The sequence below is a fragment of the Theileria orientalis genome, chromosome 2 (genome assembly GCF_000740895.1).
Source record: "Theileria orientalis strain Shintoku DNA, chromosome 2, complete genome".
Taxonomy (NCBI): domain Eukaryota; phylum Apicomplexa; class Aconoidasida; order Piroplasmida; family Theileriidae; genus Theileria; species Theileria orientalis.
The window spans coordinates 1731360-1746176 of record NC_025261.1 but is presented as its reverse complement, the minus strand read 5'-3'; the positions used below and the strand labels follow the sequence as shown (position 1 = coordinate 1746176).

The following is a 14817-nucleotide window of genomic DNA, read 5'->3' as shown; positions in this document are numbered from 1 at the left end:
TTTTGTAAATTTAGATACCTTACATAAAAATGAGCTGCAGTCGAATACTAGAAATGTTATTATCTAATTGTATCAATATTTAAATATATCCATTCAAATTGGTATAGATCAAAGTTTCATTTACTGTCTATATACTATATATTTTTTTTAAAGTCATTACAAATGTAGACTAAACCTATTCTACGATTTTACATTTTGACGAAAGTTTAGATGTGACAAATCAAACTGATTAATTACTGATTAATCATTTAGCCTCACTGCGATTAGCAATTATATCGTATGTTTGTACCATACTCTTAACATATTAATATATTTTAATCATTTGTAATACATATGTGTATTCTTTGATTTTTCAAAAATAACATGTGTATATGCTAAGGATATATCTTCCTTGAAGGAATGGTAGACATAAAACTCAGTCAAAAGAACGATAAATATACAGGAGCAAATGAGACTGTTCATGTTAAAAAAGAGGATTATGATAGTCTTAAATCTTTTGACAAGGTTACGTACGATATTCATTATAATACTTCATATCCATCTTCTTCCTGGTTGTTTTGGTCCAAATGGCCTTTTTATGTGTATATTAAATCACTCACTATGGACAATCTCATTTTCACCTATTGTACCAATAGCGCTGAACATTTAGTTAATAAGGTTGAAGCTTTTTATTCGAAAGATCATCCAAGGATTCCTTTAGTAATAGGTTTCATAAGATCCAACTCTACTCAATACTACAAGTATGTAGATCTGACTAAGCTTAAAACGTCCACCGGATTTCCAAAAAACGATTACTTTTTAGATAGTGAAATACCAAATAAACTAAAGGAAGAAAATTCTAGGAGAAACAAACTAACTTTTAAAACAGATAAACGATCTGAAAATTATCAAAGAGACGAAGAGCGTACTAAATATAAAAATTATGTGCAATATAAATACTCTGTTCACGAAGATAAATTTGCTGGACCGTACATATTATCTCCTAACACCTTATTTGAAAAGGAACAAAGTTTGGTTTATGAATCATTTTTTGACATTGAAGGCAAATCATTTGATTTTATTGAAATTTATTATTCCGATAAAGATGTCGCATTGCTAGTAAAATTTACAGATTACTCTACCGAAAATAGTTCTAACACTGATACTTATTTTAAAAGAGAAACTAGGGATGGAAAAAAATGGAAAAAAATCAGTGATACAGGTACAGATTTTAATACAGAAAATCTACCTGCAACACTTGATAAAGTGTTTTATGATATCAATCAATCAATAATGATTTATATCAACAAGAACACTAGGGACAGTAGCTATCCTATTAAACTAGTTGAAAATATTGAGGATACTCCAGATTCATGCAAAAAGCAATCTCTAAAAATCTCGGTCAAAGCTTGCTCCAGTTTAAGCGATAAAAACTATCAATGCTTTTATAATGACTTATCTCAGACGACCACTGGTGATATTTCTGGTTTGTCCAATGTCATTGGATTAAGATTATTTATTGGTTCCAATACAAATGAATCTAGTAACGTCGATGACTCCATTAAAGATGATATTGAAGTAAAACTATACGAAACTGCCCTAAGTAAAAGAGAAATTATTTATTATAAAACTGCTTCAGGGCCACCTCAAAATAAGGATAAGATTTACACATATTTTTACAATGATGACAATGTACCATTATTAATTTGCTATAAAAACAAGTGGTATAAATCTATAAGTAAGGAAAAATATTTTGATAAATGGGCTGAGGAAACAGAATTAAAAGGAATTGAACCTGGTCAGTCAGGCCTTGATAGCAGTATAGTATCACAGCTTAAAAAAATTAACAGGGATTTAAATGCTATTCTTTTAAACAATAGTGCTAAGTACGGCTTAAATATTGGTGAAAAAAAGCCCAAAGGCTTCGTAGAAACTAGGGTTGATGTTAAAATAGATAATAATCAAAAATATAGAAAAAAAACATTTGAGACCACAAATAAGGGCGAAATAGGCAAGGTCATGATTGGAGAAGAAGAAATCTTGGATTGTGAAAAGAATAAATCTTTTTCACAAGTATATGAATCAGAATACAGTAATAAAAATTATAACCAAGTAACAGCCTATTACCATTTGTCCGATTCTAGCAATAGCAGTCCGCTCTTAATTTGTTTTGGTAAAAAATCTAGTATTTCTGACCTGTTTTATGAACGAAAAATTAGTACTGATATTACAAAATGGAGAAAAATTGAAGACAGAAATACAAGTAATCTGAAAGAAGATTCGGGTTTGACCAACAAAATAAATAGTATTCATTACAGTTTTAACAAGTCTTTAAAGTTACAATTAGAAAAACAGGGAGGTCAATATCAAATATGCCTTGTTAATAATAATTTAACTGGCACCGATCCTGGATCTTCTATCAGTAATGAGATAACCGTTTCCAAGATATCTGATTGTTTAAGTGATTCTAATTATATATGTTATGAGCATACCATACCAGCATTTACAGGTTCTACTAAAGAAGAAAATATAGGTGGTTTGAGATTGTTTATTTATGACAGAGAGATACCTACACATAAAAATAATGGACAATCTCAAAAGTTGCCAATATTTTATAATTGCAACAAAAAAGATGTTCATGTTTATTTTTATAGTAATAAATCTGTTGATACGATTCCACTACTAGTAGGTTACAACGGCAACTATTATAAGCCTAGCAGTAAGAACAACTATTTTAACAAATGGATTCAAGTTCAAGGCATAACAAGTCCTAACACACACTTAAAGGCAGAATTGGATCAAATTAATCTTGATCTTAATGAAATCAATTTATCACAAACGGATGACAATAGTAGTTACGGAATTTCTAAGCCTCAAGAATCGGCTGAGTTAAAATCACAATTTCACACTGATAGAATCAAAGTTAATGTTTGTAAGAGCTCATATTATAGAAAAATTTGTCATACAACTACTAATGAATACAGTATAGGAAAAGTATATTATAACGGTAAATTAACAGGTTTGAAAACCAATGGCGCAGGGAATGAAATTTTTATATATTACACTTACAACGATGTTAATTACGTAAAGCCTCTACTTGTACAAATAAAATCATCTGATTCAGATAAATGGTATTCAAGAAATGACATAGATGGTATCATTTGGACAAATATAGAACCTATTGATTCCAATGAACAAATTAAACATCAACTACATACCATTGGTTCTAAGTTGTTTGTACCTTTAACGGTAAAAATGGAACAACATTATGATTATACAAACGATTCTCATAATACAATAGCAGGTGACAGCGACTCTTCAGAAGTAAAAGTTGATAGATTATATAGAGACCCTGGTTTTAGACCTGAAAGCTATCGTTGCTGTGAACACCAACTGTACAATTACTATAACAACATAAAACAATCAAATCCTACTCTTGATCTTTTAATAAATATAGCCGGCAATAACATCGGATTAATTTATAATAACAAAATGTTACCATTATACTATAAAAAATCTGATTCCACACTGCAATCCAGCATCATAGTCTATTTTTATGAAAACGACTGTTTGGGAAGCAGTGAAACTGATAAAGTTCCTTTGATGTTCAAATTCGGAAATCAATTTTTTATTCCTATTGACAAATCTAATTATTTCAAAAAGTGGAACCAGATAAATATAAGTTTGTCATCTGGAAACGATTTAATTAAAAAAAACATAAAGGATAAACTTGATGAAATTAACTCCATTTTAAATGAAATCGATTCTTCACAAAAAACCGATTATGGAATACCTTACTGTTCAGATTCTTATTATTATAAAAAAGATGGTTTCAGCTCCAAAAGAGTTGTTGTAACAGAGTATTCAAATTCAACTCATATAATGCGTGTACACGATCCTGTTAATAAATATAAAATCAGCAAAATTAAAGCAATTAGCAACCAAGATTTTAATGAGCACAAAGACAAACTTAAGTCTCATGATATCGCTCAAGTAGCTTTTATTTTTACGTTAAAAGATTTAATCTATCCTAAATTAGTGTTACTAAACCAAAAAACAAGTTTTAACAATGCTACTTTTGGATACTATTATTATGATAACAAAGGAGAAAAAGAACTAAAATACCAATTTAAAGAGATAGAATATGGGTGTGATTTGATGACATCACTAACAACTACACCAGAAGATGATGAACATCAATGTAGAGAATATTTCGAACAGATTCCAGAAATATTCAAACAATTAACTACCGACCCTATGAACCGTATTTCAAATCAACATTCAGAAGTTGAAACAGAAATATGTGACCAGAATGTAGATTCAGGAATTACTCAATGCCCTGGAACAGAACCACCACCTCTAAAAGGTTCTGAACTAGGCCCTACTTCTCCAATAGACCCAGTTGGTTCCCAAGAGGCCATGGGAGAAGGTGACAGTGCTGTACAACTATTATTGCCGGCACAAGAAGCAATTCCCAAACAAGTGGAACATTCAGAATCACCTCCTGTTTTACTTCCAGAAACATCGAAACAGACTATTACACACTCTCCACAGGCTGAAATCCCAGGGGGACATATCAGTCAATCATCGGATTTACATGTAACAGGGTCAGAATCATTACATCATTCAACATCTACTTCTGAACTCTCTCTCGCATCTAACCCCGATCATCGTCAGAATGGCGATGTTACATCTGGGAGAACCTCTCCGATCGCAGAAATTAAGGAATCAAGTCCTCCAGATTCATTAGATTCTAGAGAATCAACTTCTCAAAAAGGTGTTGGTTCAGGATTGGCAGATAGAGGAACAACCGTCTCTTCACCAGAGTCAGCTGAAAATGGAGATAGGTACAAAAATTTAGGGCAAGATCAAGAACGTTTTAGGACATCGAACCGCGAAGATCAAGCAGTTTCTTCTGGAACCGGATTCGAGTCAGCCTCTGATACAAATCATAATCAGAGGAGGGAAGAGCAAGAATTGTCCAAAGTTGGAGTAGATTCTTCAAATGATTCAGATTCGCTGGGACTAGAAAATGGCAATGAGTTTAGTAGTTCAGGAGGCATGACCTCAAGAAATGGCAAACGTAAAGTTGTGGAAGAACCTGTTCCTAATCCAGATGACAATACAACTGAAGACAAAGGAGTTGGGGAGAAAATTGTAAAATTTCTTGATGACCACAAAGAGGCAGTTGGTGGCGGTGGAGGAGCCCTTGTAACCGTTAGCAGTAGTGCCTACCCATTGTATAAAGTCATTTCCAGATGTGCCACTAAATAAAACCAATGAGGTCCAGATTTAGTTTGCGTTCTTTTGTACATTATTTCACGATCTATCTTTCGAAATATGATGGATAGTAAACTCACACTATGCACTGTAAAATACCACTTTTAAGATTTAAATTTAACCTAGTAAAGCAAGAATACACCCGTACGCTATTTGCACACACCCATATTCAAATAAGTGACTATTATTGAAACATTACCAACCCTGATCCGTTTAAAGAAGCTACGTTACTAAATGCCAATAATAATATGTAATGTTTGTGTGCTTAAACATTATATGTGCCGATTTCGCCGCGACACGTTCCGCTCCTCATCTGAACAGATCTGGCCTGTACCCGTACCTTCGCAGCCAGCCTTCCCTCGCCACCTGCAAAAAGGCCAGCTTCGACATTCTCGTGAACCTGAATATTCCGTGCCCATAGCCTCCTCCTATGCAGCGCAGCCTTATTCTGTAGAGTCCCACCTTATTGTCTATTGGCACGCTTCCCTTGAGGCCGAAATTTTTATATATGTACTTGTATATTCTCGTGTTCACTTCTGACTCTCTGAACAGCCTCCTTGATATATGGTCTCTGTTTACCCAGTTTTTAAACGGAGGGAATCCCACTGGTGGGTCCAGAATTATTGGCCCTGGGTTCCTAGCTGCCATTTATTAAACTACCAATATTACTAAATAATATTATTTTAGCACTAATTCTAAGTTTAAATCTATTTTAACACTTTTTTATTCACCATTTACGTCATGCTTGTGTGGTTAAATGTGTAAACCATTTAACAACATTATATGCGCCGATATTCTACTATTTGTTACATTTTTTTCACTTTATGCTTATATATTTAGTTGTTTTCCCATCCCTTTCTTCAGACGTCATTGTACACCTCTTTTGAATCACGCTCTGCAGTGTTCTGAAGTCCTCGTTCTTCTCCTTGATGTTAAAGTGCACCAATATCGACTAAACATCATTAATACCGCTAGAAACTACCAGTAACAATATAGTAGTCAACAATAACCACGTACTACCTAACAGTAACAATATGGTAACTAATAAACATCTGGCTACTAATACCAATATAATATAGTTATCTTCTCTTTGTAACCGTAATAATCGTAATGTCCTCTTCTCACCTTGATTGTTACTTTCTTATTTTCCTTTATGAATTCAATTACTCTGTCACCAAATGACAGTTCTGGTGCGCCTTGTTGACTGTCTCCCTTTACCTTTGAGCTCCCAGACACCTGTGATTCTTCTTCATCGTCGCTGAACTGCTTCAACTCCTCGTCCACTTCCTCCTCCTCTTGCTTCATCAGCAGCGTTTTAACGTGCTGTATTACCATGTTAACGCATTATAATAATAATATTAATAATATTAACAGTCAACTACTTATCTACTTGGCATAAATATTCCTCTTACATGGCCGTAGTTCGTCAAGTCCTTGCTATAGAACGGGTCATCCTGACTATCTTCTGTTCTCGCCACTGTCGGCATATTTTCGTCGTCGCTCAGCTCCTCGTTCTTGTAGTCCCACCCGTAGTTCGTCTTTGTGCTTTCCGTTGTTTTTCTACATTATCATCATTGCAATATCAACTAGCTCATAATTACCAATCATCACTCATAATAACAGCTTATAATCAGGGATAATTACTGGCTGTTTAACATAGCTAAATAACAGCTGTTTCCGCCAATATTATATCCATTCCTACCTCATTTTCATAAAATTTGACACTGTTTTCGTCCTCGTATCTATATCCTCCGTTCTAACTATTCTCTTCAGCCTCTCCTCAATGCTGTCCTAAATACACATGATATAGTTGTAACTTGTTTATCTTTTAATATCTATTAGCACATATCTTTCTAATTCCTTACTGTTTTGCTTGATAAATTTTGCGTTTTCAATGGGACGTGCGGGTCAAATATGAAATAGTTGGACACTGGCGACACTAGTATTGTGTTGTTTGCCTATATTTTGTTAATTTACTCTTATAAATTCCATTTTTAATCTTACTTTGTGCTCCACCATCATAAAATAGCAGTCTGTATCCACTTGTGTTTTTTTCGACTTAAACTGTCTTGTCAACAGCTTTTCACTTGCGTATGACTTCCACACTATGCTTTCATCATCAAATGTAGCCGAAGGATTCTGTATATTGGTTAATTATTCCAATTATTCTTCTATTCTAGTGTGTGCTCACGCGTCTTTAAATTCCTATCTTTTAGGTTCATAATACTTACTATTGGCTTAAACGTCTCTATTTTCATTCCTTGTATATTTTCTGGCAAACATACTACTCCCAAACTGTGTGTTTCCGATCTGTCTAGCCTCAGTCGTATTTCGAATGGGTCATTTTCGGTCTTCTTCTCATTGTTCGGGGACACCTAAGTTAATTTTAGTAACGAATCCTTTTTCTTTATTCCAAATTACGATATTTACTCTTTAAATATCTAGTTTACTGTAGTTACTTTGGATTCCTGTTCCCCTTTCGGGGCACCGGCCATCAGATCCAAAAACTGTTTTTTTGGACTATAGTATTCTCCCATTGGCTTTTATTTACTTTTCAATTTATAAAACATTAATTTACAAACTGTTAGTATGGCTATTTATGCTAATGTGCGGTCTATAACTACCACACCATATTTCATCTTAACACTGCCAATATTCATACGTTTTTTAACACAATTGACCTTACCTTCCCTAATCTATCCATACTTTTACTTATAACTATTCTTTTATTAAATTATAACCATTTACGCCTCCGCTTATCCCTTCCCTTCATACACATTAACACCTACTGGCTCCCTGCTTACCTAGCTACCTAGCTAACTTATCTACTTATAAATTTAAAACATTAAAGTTTGTTGTACATCAACTTGAAGTCCTCTTCATCCACCTTCTCCCACCTTTTTCCGTCGCTGGCCAGGAACACTCTCCTGACCTTGTCGCCCACCTTGACGTACAACTCCGCCAGCTTCTTCAGCTCCCCTTCCAGCGGCTGGCCGCGTTCTCCCTTAACTTCGTGCTTCGGGTCTGCCTCTCTCGGCTCAAACAGGCACACGCTCAGCGCCTCCTCGTTTTCTGAGGCCGTCCACATACACTTTTCACTGTCGAACAGTGACGTCACTGAGTTCGAAGGGTATGTCGTGTACGTGCGCACGAAGACTCTGCCCACTGAGCCCTTTTTGTGGTAGAGCACTCCCCGATTAAGTTTTCCCTCCACGTCAACTGACACGTAGTTCTTCACCAGCTGCACGTGTGCCACGTTGCTGTAAAACAGTGGACTTGAGACCCACAGCCACTTGTAGGCACTGAGAACTTTCTCAGTTGCGGGGCCTGGTGCCGGCGCTCCTGGCTTTGTTCTAAGGGCCATTGACTCCGATTTCGCCTCGTTCTTCGTGTATGTTCTGTATTGGGGCTTTCCACCAACCTTGGTGTAGGTCGCGCTGTCAACCTTGCTGCTGTCGACTGCCGCAGTCTTCTCACCTGCCCATTCTTCCTCCGAGTGCTCCTCGTACATGAAGAACTTTGTTGACGGGCTGTTGTTCGCGTCAGTCACCACCAGCTGCACCAGGTTCGTGTTTCCCGTTTTGAAGAAGTAGAGGTGATCCAGCTTCTCGCGGCTGGAGCCCACCCACACCAGGTCCTTCCCAGAGACCACTGTGGACACTCTCGTTCCGTAGGTTGGCGTGAATTTCAGTGTTCTGAGGTCCTCCTTGCCCAGCTTCTTCGCCAGAAGGTCCAGGTCAAAAACTTCACTCGCTCCCACCACTGGCCTGGTCATCACTGTTCTTCCCTTCTGTGCCAACTCTGCCACCTTCTTCTGGTACTCCACTTCCGGAAGTGAGTAGAAAGTTCCGTTTTCTCTCATGAAGTAGAGGAACCTGTCCTTGGTTTTTCCTTCGGTCTCTTCCGACACCAGCACGTTATACAATCTAGGCTCACTTTCCACTGTGTAGGCCACGTTTAGGCATCTTGATGTGCCTGTTGATGCCCACAACTCATATCCGTCCACCATTACCCTGTTTACTTTCTTTTGTATCTTATCTTCTGTTATTTTAGCTGCGTTCAATGGATGTATGTTTACAAACGACATTCTGTCTAACACTCCATACGTCATCTCCACTTCCGACACGTCCAAGTCCGTTAAATCGAGTGTTTTTTCCGCAGGCCCATCTTTAGAGTCTGCTGCCCCGTCTTCTGCGTCCTTCGACATTTTCGCCATGAAACTTTGCAGTACGAATCTGAATTCCGACATGTTCACTTCGTTAAACACTCCGTTGAAGTTCGTGTATGTTCTAAGCCTCATCACGTTCCCTGTTGACACTGAAATGCACAGCATTGCTGGCGTGGAGTCTGTCGACACGAATGCCGAGTTAAGCTTTTCCTCGTTGTTCGACTCCCACACCAGCTGGTGTCCGTTCATCACTCTCGTAACGTTGTACGCCTTCGGCACCGTCACGTTTAACAGCTCGTACTTGCTGTATTTTTCGCGTCTCACTGTGAACTTTCTTAGGTCCAGGTTTTGCACGTCCATCGTCACTTCCGCCTGCGTTCTCGACAGCTCGAACATCAGGTAGTTGTAGTCGTCCACCGTTATCTCGTTCCAACCGAACATCTTCCTGAACCTCCTCGTGTAGAGCGCACTGCCTTTTATGTATGTTACTGAAAGAAGAGACGGGTTTACACTCGGCGAGAATACTACTTTTGTGACTAATTGATCATTTAAAAAGGTGGCTACATTTTCGTGACCGTCGACTAATTTTGTCAATTTTTTCCCTTCAACGGGCTCTAGGACCGAAGTAGTTGTTGAGAAGTTGAGGTTGTGTTGTAATTTATATGCTTTTGATTGCTTTAGGTTAGACAAATCGAATGTGAATAAATCTTGGCTATTTACAGCGCCTTTGACCGTTTCACTGCAATAGCTCAGCAGTATCCCAGTGCAAAGCACAGACAAGAGTGAGCAATAAAGCCAATTCATTTTAAAACATGGGCAAACTACAGATAATTAAAAATGTGTAGATCTGTGTGGGGGATAATCTTTTTTATTTATCCGTTATATAGTTTGCACAGATTCTTTTTATTTATATTTCTTAATTTACCTTTTCCTTTTCATTTTAACTAGGTTAAAACGAAAAAATATGAAAATTTCCTCTCCATTTACCATTTTACTTCTTAACTTATTACGGCACACTGTTGCCTTTTTATTCAATTTCTTTTTTTTCTTTAACCTACCTGTTCCTTTTTACTCATTTTATTAGTTGTCTAACAAAATGTTTACTACATCTTCTTTCTTTTTTATTTTTTTCTTTCTTTTATATTGTTATTCTTCTTTTTTTCATATTTTAACTTTTCTTTTATTTTTCACCACCGATTTCCTATATTCTGTCTTCTTCTAATTATTCTTACTATTTAATATTTATTTCTTCAATATCATTCAGATGTGTACGTATTCATACCGTTTTTGATTTTCAAATTCTCAGATTCCCTCTTTACAGCTTCTATAAACCATGTTCTTATTAATTACCTAATAAACATACACTTATAAACTAATCGATTTACGCACGTATTTACATTTTCTTAAAATATTTAGGCTTCATTACATGTATTTTACCGGGGATGCCCTTCAACGTGATTTGCTGCCCCTCTGGTCTAGTAAACAACACTCTATTGTACATTCCGTGTGCGCTGACCTGGCTACATATACTATTTTACACACCAGCTTTCGGTATTGTATTTGCTTGGTTTGATTTGACCTCTAGTTCTACGTGTTATTACAAGGCATTAACATGCTTGTGAGTGACTGCTAGTTCTACGTGTTATGTTAAATGTCTTCGCTCATTAACGGCTAGTTGAATGGACAGCTGGTTGAATGGACAGCTGGTTGACCGATAGACCTTGGGGTCACTCAGAGGGCGTCGTCGCCATTATGTCCCTCATCAGGTCATTGGTCACTATCTTCGTGAAGTTCGTGAATCCTGCGTCGAAGGAGTGCTTCGCCCAGTACACAAACGCCTTGACCGCCGACATTCCTCTCGTTGGCCACTCTTCTGGCGTGTACCTGTTGTAGAGCTTTATGTAGCCCGAGCCCCAAAACACTCCTGTGAACAGGAGCAGGAACGAGAACATCATGTTGAAGGTCGAGATGGTCGGGTTTCTCCGGCCCTCCTGCATTCCCGCTCCCGCGTATCCCACCGTCTTCAGCAGCGAGTAGCACGCTATCATCAGGTCCACCAGGAAGGCCAGTGCCACTGGGTTCCTCACGAACCTCGCGTAGCGCGTGGTTGGGTAGTGCATGGCCACTGCGAAGGAGACGCAGGCGAAGAGGTACGGCAGCGCCAGGTACCAGTAGTAGTGCCAGTACTGGTCTTTTCCCTCCCACCTTTTATTCGGGCCGCTTTCGATCAGACAGAGCACACACACTGCGATTGTCGGCACTGCCGCCACCACTAGCACTGAGAGGTCAATTTTGTGCGCTTCCACTAGTTCCGCCAGCTTATACGGTGCCACTGAGGGGTAGAAGAAGAAGGCCATGCTCATTGAGAACGCCGACATCAGTATTGGCGACCTCGCTATCTTCAAACTAATAAATATGTTAGGCTTCGGTTGCTGCACTGTGTGCCTATCTGCTCTTCCTGGATCGGCGATTTCAACTCCTTGACCCGCGTGATCCACGCTCAATCCTACGTTCCTACCGGTAGTGCTGCGTCCACTGCTATAACGTGTACCTCCGTTACCGTAATTAGTCTGTCTTCCGTCAGGTAGCGAACTTATGTCATAGCCATAGTAATCACTCGTCGATGCTGCCAGCCTCGCCGGATATTCAGTTGACTCATGTTCTCCGTACTCTCCATTTGCAAACTCGCTGCCGTCTAAATGCTGACTTGTGCTTGGCAAACTGTCCTCTCTGGATAATCCGTGCGACATGCTCAAATCATCTGTCGATTCCATTCTGGTGCTTGCTAGCGTCACAGGGACATCTGCTGATCTCAAGTCACGTGCACGTCTACTACGACTCCTAGCGGTCCTCGCATTCCTGGCGCCAGGATTCCTACCTTGCATCCTGGGCATGAACACAACTTTACGCTTAACTCTACCCCTAGCTTTGCCTCTACCATTAGCTGGGACTGTGGCTCTAGGTGTCGCTCCAGCACTACGTTTGTTCACTTTCTGTTCTTTGTCTATATACAACCCTGCCCCTCTACTAACATCTATTTCCGGTATTTGGTCCTTCTTGTCTCCCTCTATCGTTTTCCCCTGGAGCATTCTACTTAAATCTCCCTGGCCGAAGTAGTTGTTCCATAGCAGCAGCGACGTCACTGCCACTGATGCGCACAGCATCAGCTGCACTGCTATTATCCAGTAGTCCACGTCCAGAGTCGGCGCCAGCTTCGCGAGTGACATGAAGAGGGAGTGGAAGAGCGTCACTCCTATCCCTGTGAACTGCAGGCCGCACACGAAGAACGACAGGTACTCGACGCCCACCGAGGCCACGAACGCCTGGTTCACTCCCGATATGAAGGCTCCTGCTGCTGAGAACCAGTAGTACATCGTCAGGTCCCTCTCCGACCTCACCATGTATGCTATCACCAGGCCTATGTGCGCCGCCGAGACCAGGAAGTTCGTGAAGACTGAGAGCAGCGGGTTGAACCTCAGGTGTGTTGAGCCGTAGAACCACATGTACACGTTCACCACGATCACTCCGAACATGTTAAGCGTATGCAGCGCTGTGTGGTACTTGGACACGTATATCGAAGAGAGCTCCTCCGGCACTGCGAACCTTCTTATTGCGAACCTCGAGCCCGCTATCGCCGCGTGGTACGGCTGCATAACCGTCAGCCCCGCGATGAACATTGCGACGATTTTTCCAAAACTCCAGCTCATTTTTTCCACCACCCTTCTCATTTTCTGCCTCATGTTTTCTTGCCTTAGACCCGACTCCGGGTCCACTGCTAGGGCTTCCGCTCTCTCCATTTTCCGCAATTGGTGCTGACTAACTTATCTTACTCCCCATAGAATCCTCGATTATTTATCCATCCTTAGATCTACTTTAATTTTTTCATCATTATTTTACACATCTTTTATTAATCCACCTTCAGTTTAATTATTATTTAATTTTATTTAATATTATTGGAGATTTCATTTCCTTTACTTTACTCCTTCTTTTTTAATTCTTTTATTAGTCACCTTTATTTATTCTCTGCGATTTATTCATTTAATTAATTAATTATTTGGTTGTTTTATCTTTTTCCACTTTTACTGTTCAATGTGTAATTTATTATTTTATCCTAACTATTCCTCTTCTATTTCCCATTTTTCCCTTTTATTATTTTTACTTTTTTTATTTTACTCATATTTATAATATTTTACATTTATTTATATATTTATTTTCCGGTCTTCTATTCGTTTTATGCGGTAATGGTGACTTTTTGCCCTCGTTCCTACTTCTAATCACCATACTTTTTTTTTATTTTCATACATTGTCCCATCTTTTCCTTTCATATATCTTCACAGCCTTTTCAATACCATTTAACTTCTGTTCATTTTTTCCTTTTGTGCTTTTTATTTTTCTTTATCTCATACTTTTTTGTTTTACACATAATTTTTGTCTACTGGCAACTCATTACTGCCACTGCTGTCATTGCTTTTACTGTTTTCATTGTCGTCATTGCTTTCATTGCTGCCATTGCTTTTACTGCTGTTATTACTGCCACTGTCGTCATTGATGTCACTTAATTCTTCCATAATTTCTCGTAAAGATGTGTATTCGTTACTGTACTCACTTACATACGCTCGTATTAGCACACATACTTAACCATTAGCTGTGTATTCATACCCCTGCTTATGCCAACTCATATACATGTTTACTGATGCCTACTGTGTACTCTTGGAGATTAAAATATTACTGCGAGTGCCACTCAATCCACCGAGTGTCACTCGTGCCTGCCCTGTGGGACTTGTCGGCGCAGCAGCGCCTGCGCGCTCTGTCAATTTTACTCAGCGCCCGCGCCTTGGGTCCGCCGCGGTTTCCCGCGGTACTCGAGTCCGGCCCCAGGCGCCTAACACTATTTTATCCGCCGCTCCTTTCAGTGCGTCGTCCACAATGTTATTTTATTGGCGTGTCGACCCTGATTTCTGTCGACAGGACATTGGTCCCCGTCAGCCTCGCTGACTTGGGAACTCTTTTGCGCCTCGTTTTCCTTGGCGTTAGATTTGTTTTAATCGTTGCTCTTTTCGTTATTATGACTTGCTTAGTTATTCCTTGTGCGGTTTTTGCGATTTCCTGGTCTCATTTCCTCCTGGCCACCGCCAAATATCAGTAATTAAACTTGCACCAACTGTTAGGCTACGTGCTGTCACCACCCCTAGTGTATGAATCCAGCACTGGCCACTGACCGGTCGCTACTACCCAGTCGTGTCCAGTTCCTGCCGGTTATCTCCTATGGCGTCCGGTGCCTACGTACCACGTATAGACTGGTGCCTACGTACCGCGTATAGACTGGTGCCTACGTACCGCGTATAGACTGGCGTCCACGTACCACATCGCCTGGTGCCTATCTTCTATAT

The 14817-nt window shown here is 39.2% G+C and overlaps 7 protein-coding genes across 7 annotated transcripts; 2 read left to right on the top strand and 5 right to left on the bottom strand.

Moving 5' to 3' along the window:
* Nucleotides 1-399: 399 nt before the first annotated feature.
* On the top strand, nucleotides 400-5493 carry TOT_020000809 (conserved hypothetical protein; the record flags this gene model as incomplete). The annotated part of the gene is made up of 2 exons (XM_009692560.1): nucleotides 400-5239; nucleotides 5438-5493. 2 exons carry the CDS (start codon nucleotides 400-402, stop codon nucleotides 5491-5493), a joined length of 4896 nt encoding a protein of 1631 aa, XP_009690855.1.
* A 75-nt stretch (nucleotides 5494-5568) lies between these two features.
* On the bottom strand, nucleotides 5569-5907 carry TOT_020000808 (mitochondrial ribosomal protein S14 precursor; the record flags this gene model as incomplete). The annotated part of the gene is made up of 1 exon (XM_009692559.1): nucleotides 5569-5907. The coding sequence occupies one exon, from the start codon at nucleotides 5905-5907 to the stop codon at nucleotides 5569-5571; it is 339 nt and encodes a 112-aa protein (XP_009690854.1).
* Nucleotides 5908-6076: 169 nt separating this feature from the next.
* On the bottom strand, nucleotides 6077-7796 carry TOT_020000807 (conserved hypothetical protein; the record flags this gene model as incomplete). Its single annotated transcript, XM_009692558.1, is given in 8 exon segments — nucleotides 6077-6211; nucleotides 6385-6582; nucleotides 6672-6819; nucleotides 6962-7050; nucleotides 7125-7217; nucleotides 7237-7398; nucleotides 7491-7634; nucleotides 7719-7796. 8 exon segments carry the CDS (start codon nucleotides 7794-7796, stop codon nucleotides 6077-6079), a joined length of 1047 nt encoding a protein of 348 aa, XP_009690853.1.
* A 308-nt stretch (nucleotides 7797-8104) lies between these two features.
* On the bottom strand, nucleotides 8105-10231 carry TOT_020000806 (conserved hypothetical protein; the record flags this gene model as incomplete). The annotated part of the gene is made up of 2 exons (XM_009692557.1): nucleotides 8105-9292; nucleotides 9377-10231. The coding sequence occupies 2 exons, from the start codon at nucleotides 10229-10231 to the stop codon at nucleotides 8105-8107; spliced, it is 2043 nt and encodes a 680-aa protein (XP_009690852.1).
* Nucleotides 10232-11154: 923 nt separating this feature from the next.
* Nucleotides 11155-13224, bottom strand: TOT_020000805 (conserved hypothetical protein; the record flags this gene model as incomplete). Its single annotated transcript, XM_009692556.1, has 2 exons — nucleotides 11155-11448; nucleotides 11485-13224. The coding sequence occupies 2 exons, from the start codon at nucleotides 13222-13224 to the stop codon at nucleotides 11155-11157; spliced, it is 2034 nt and encodes a 677-aa protein (XP_009690851.1).
* A 618-nt stretch (nucleotides 13225-13842) lies between these two features.
* TOT_020000804 (hypothetical protein) lies at nucleotides 13843-13995 on the bottom strand (the record flags this gene model as incomplete). The annotated part of the gene is made up of 1 exon (XM_009692555.1): nucleotides 13843-13995. One exon carries the CDS (start codon nucleotides 13993-13995, stop codon nucleotides 13843-13845), a length of 153 nt encoding a protein of 50 aa, XP_009690850.1.
* A 125-nt stretch (nucleotides 13996-14120) lies between these two features.
* Nucleotides 14121-14773, top strand: TOT_020000803 (hypothetical protein; the record flags this gene model as incomplete). The annotated part of the gene is given in 3 exon segments (XM_009692554.1): nucleotides 14121-14456; nucleotides 14462-14620; nucleotides 14633-14773. Coding segments are annotated over 3 exon segments (636 nt in total).
* Nucleotides 14774-14817: the final 44 nt, after the last annotated feature.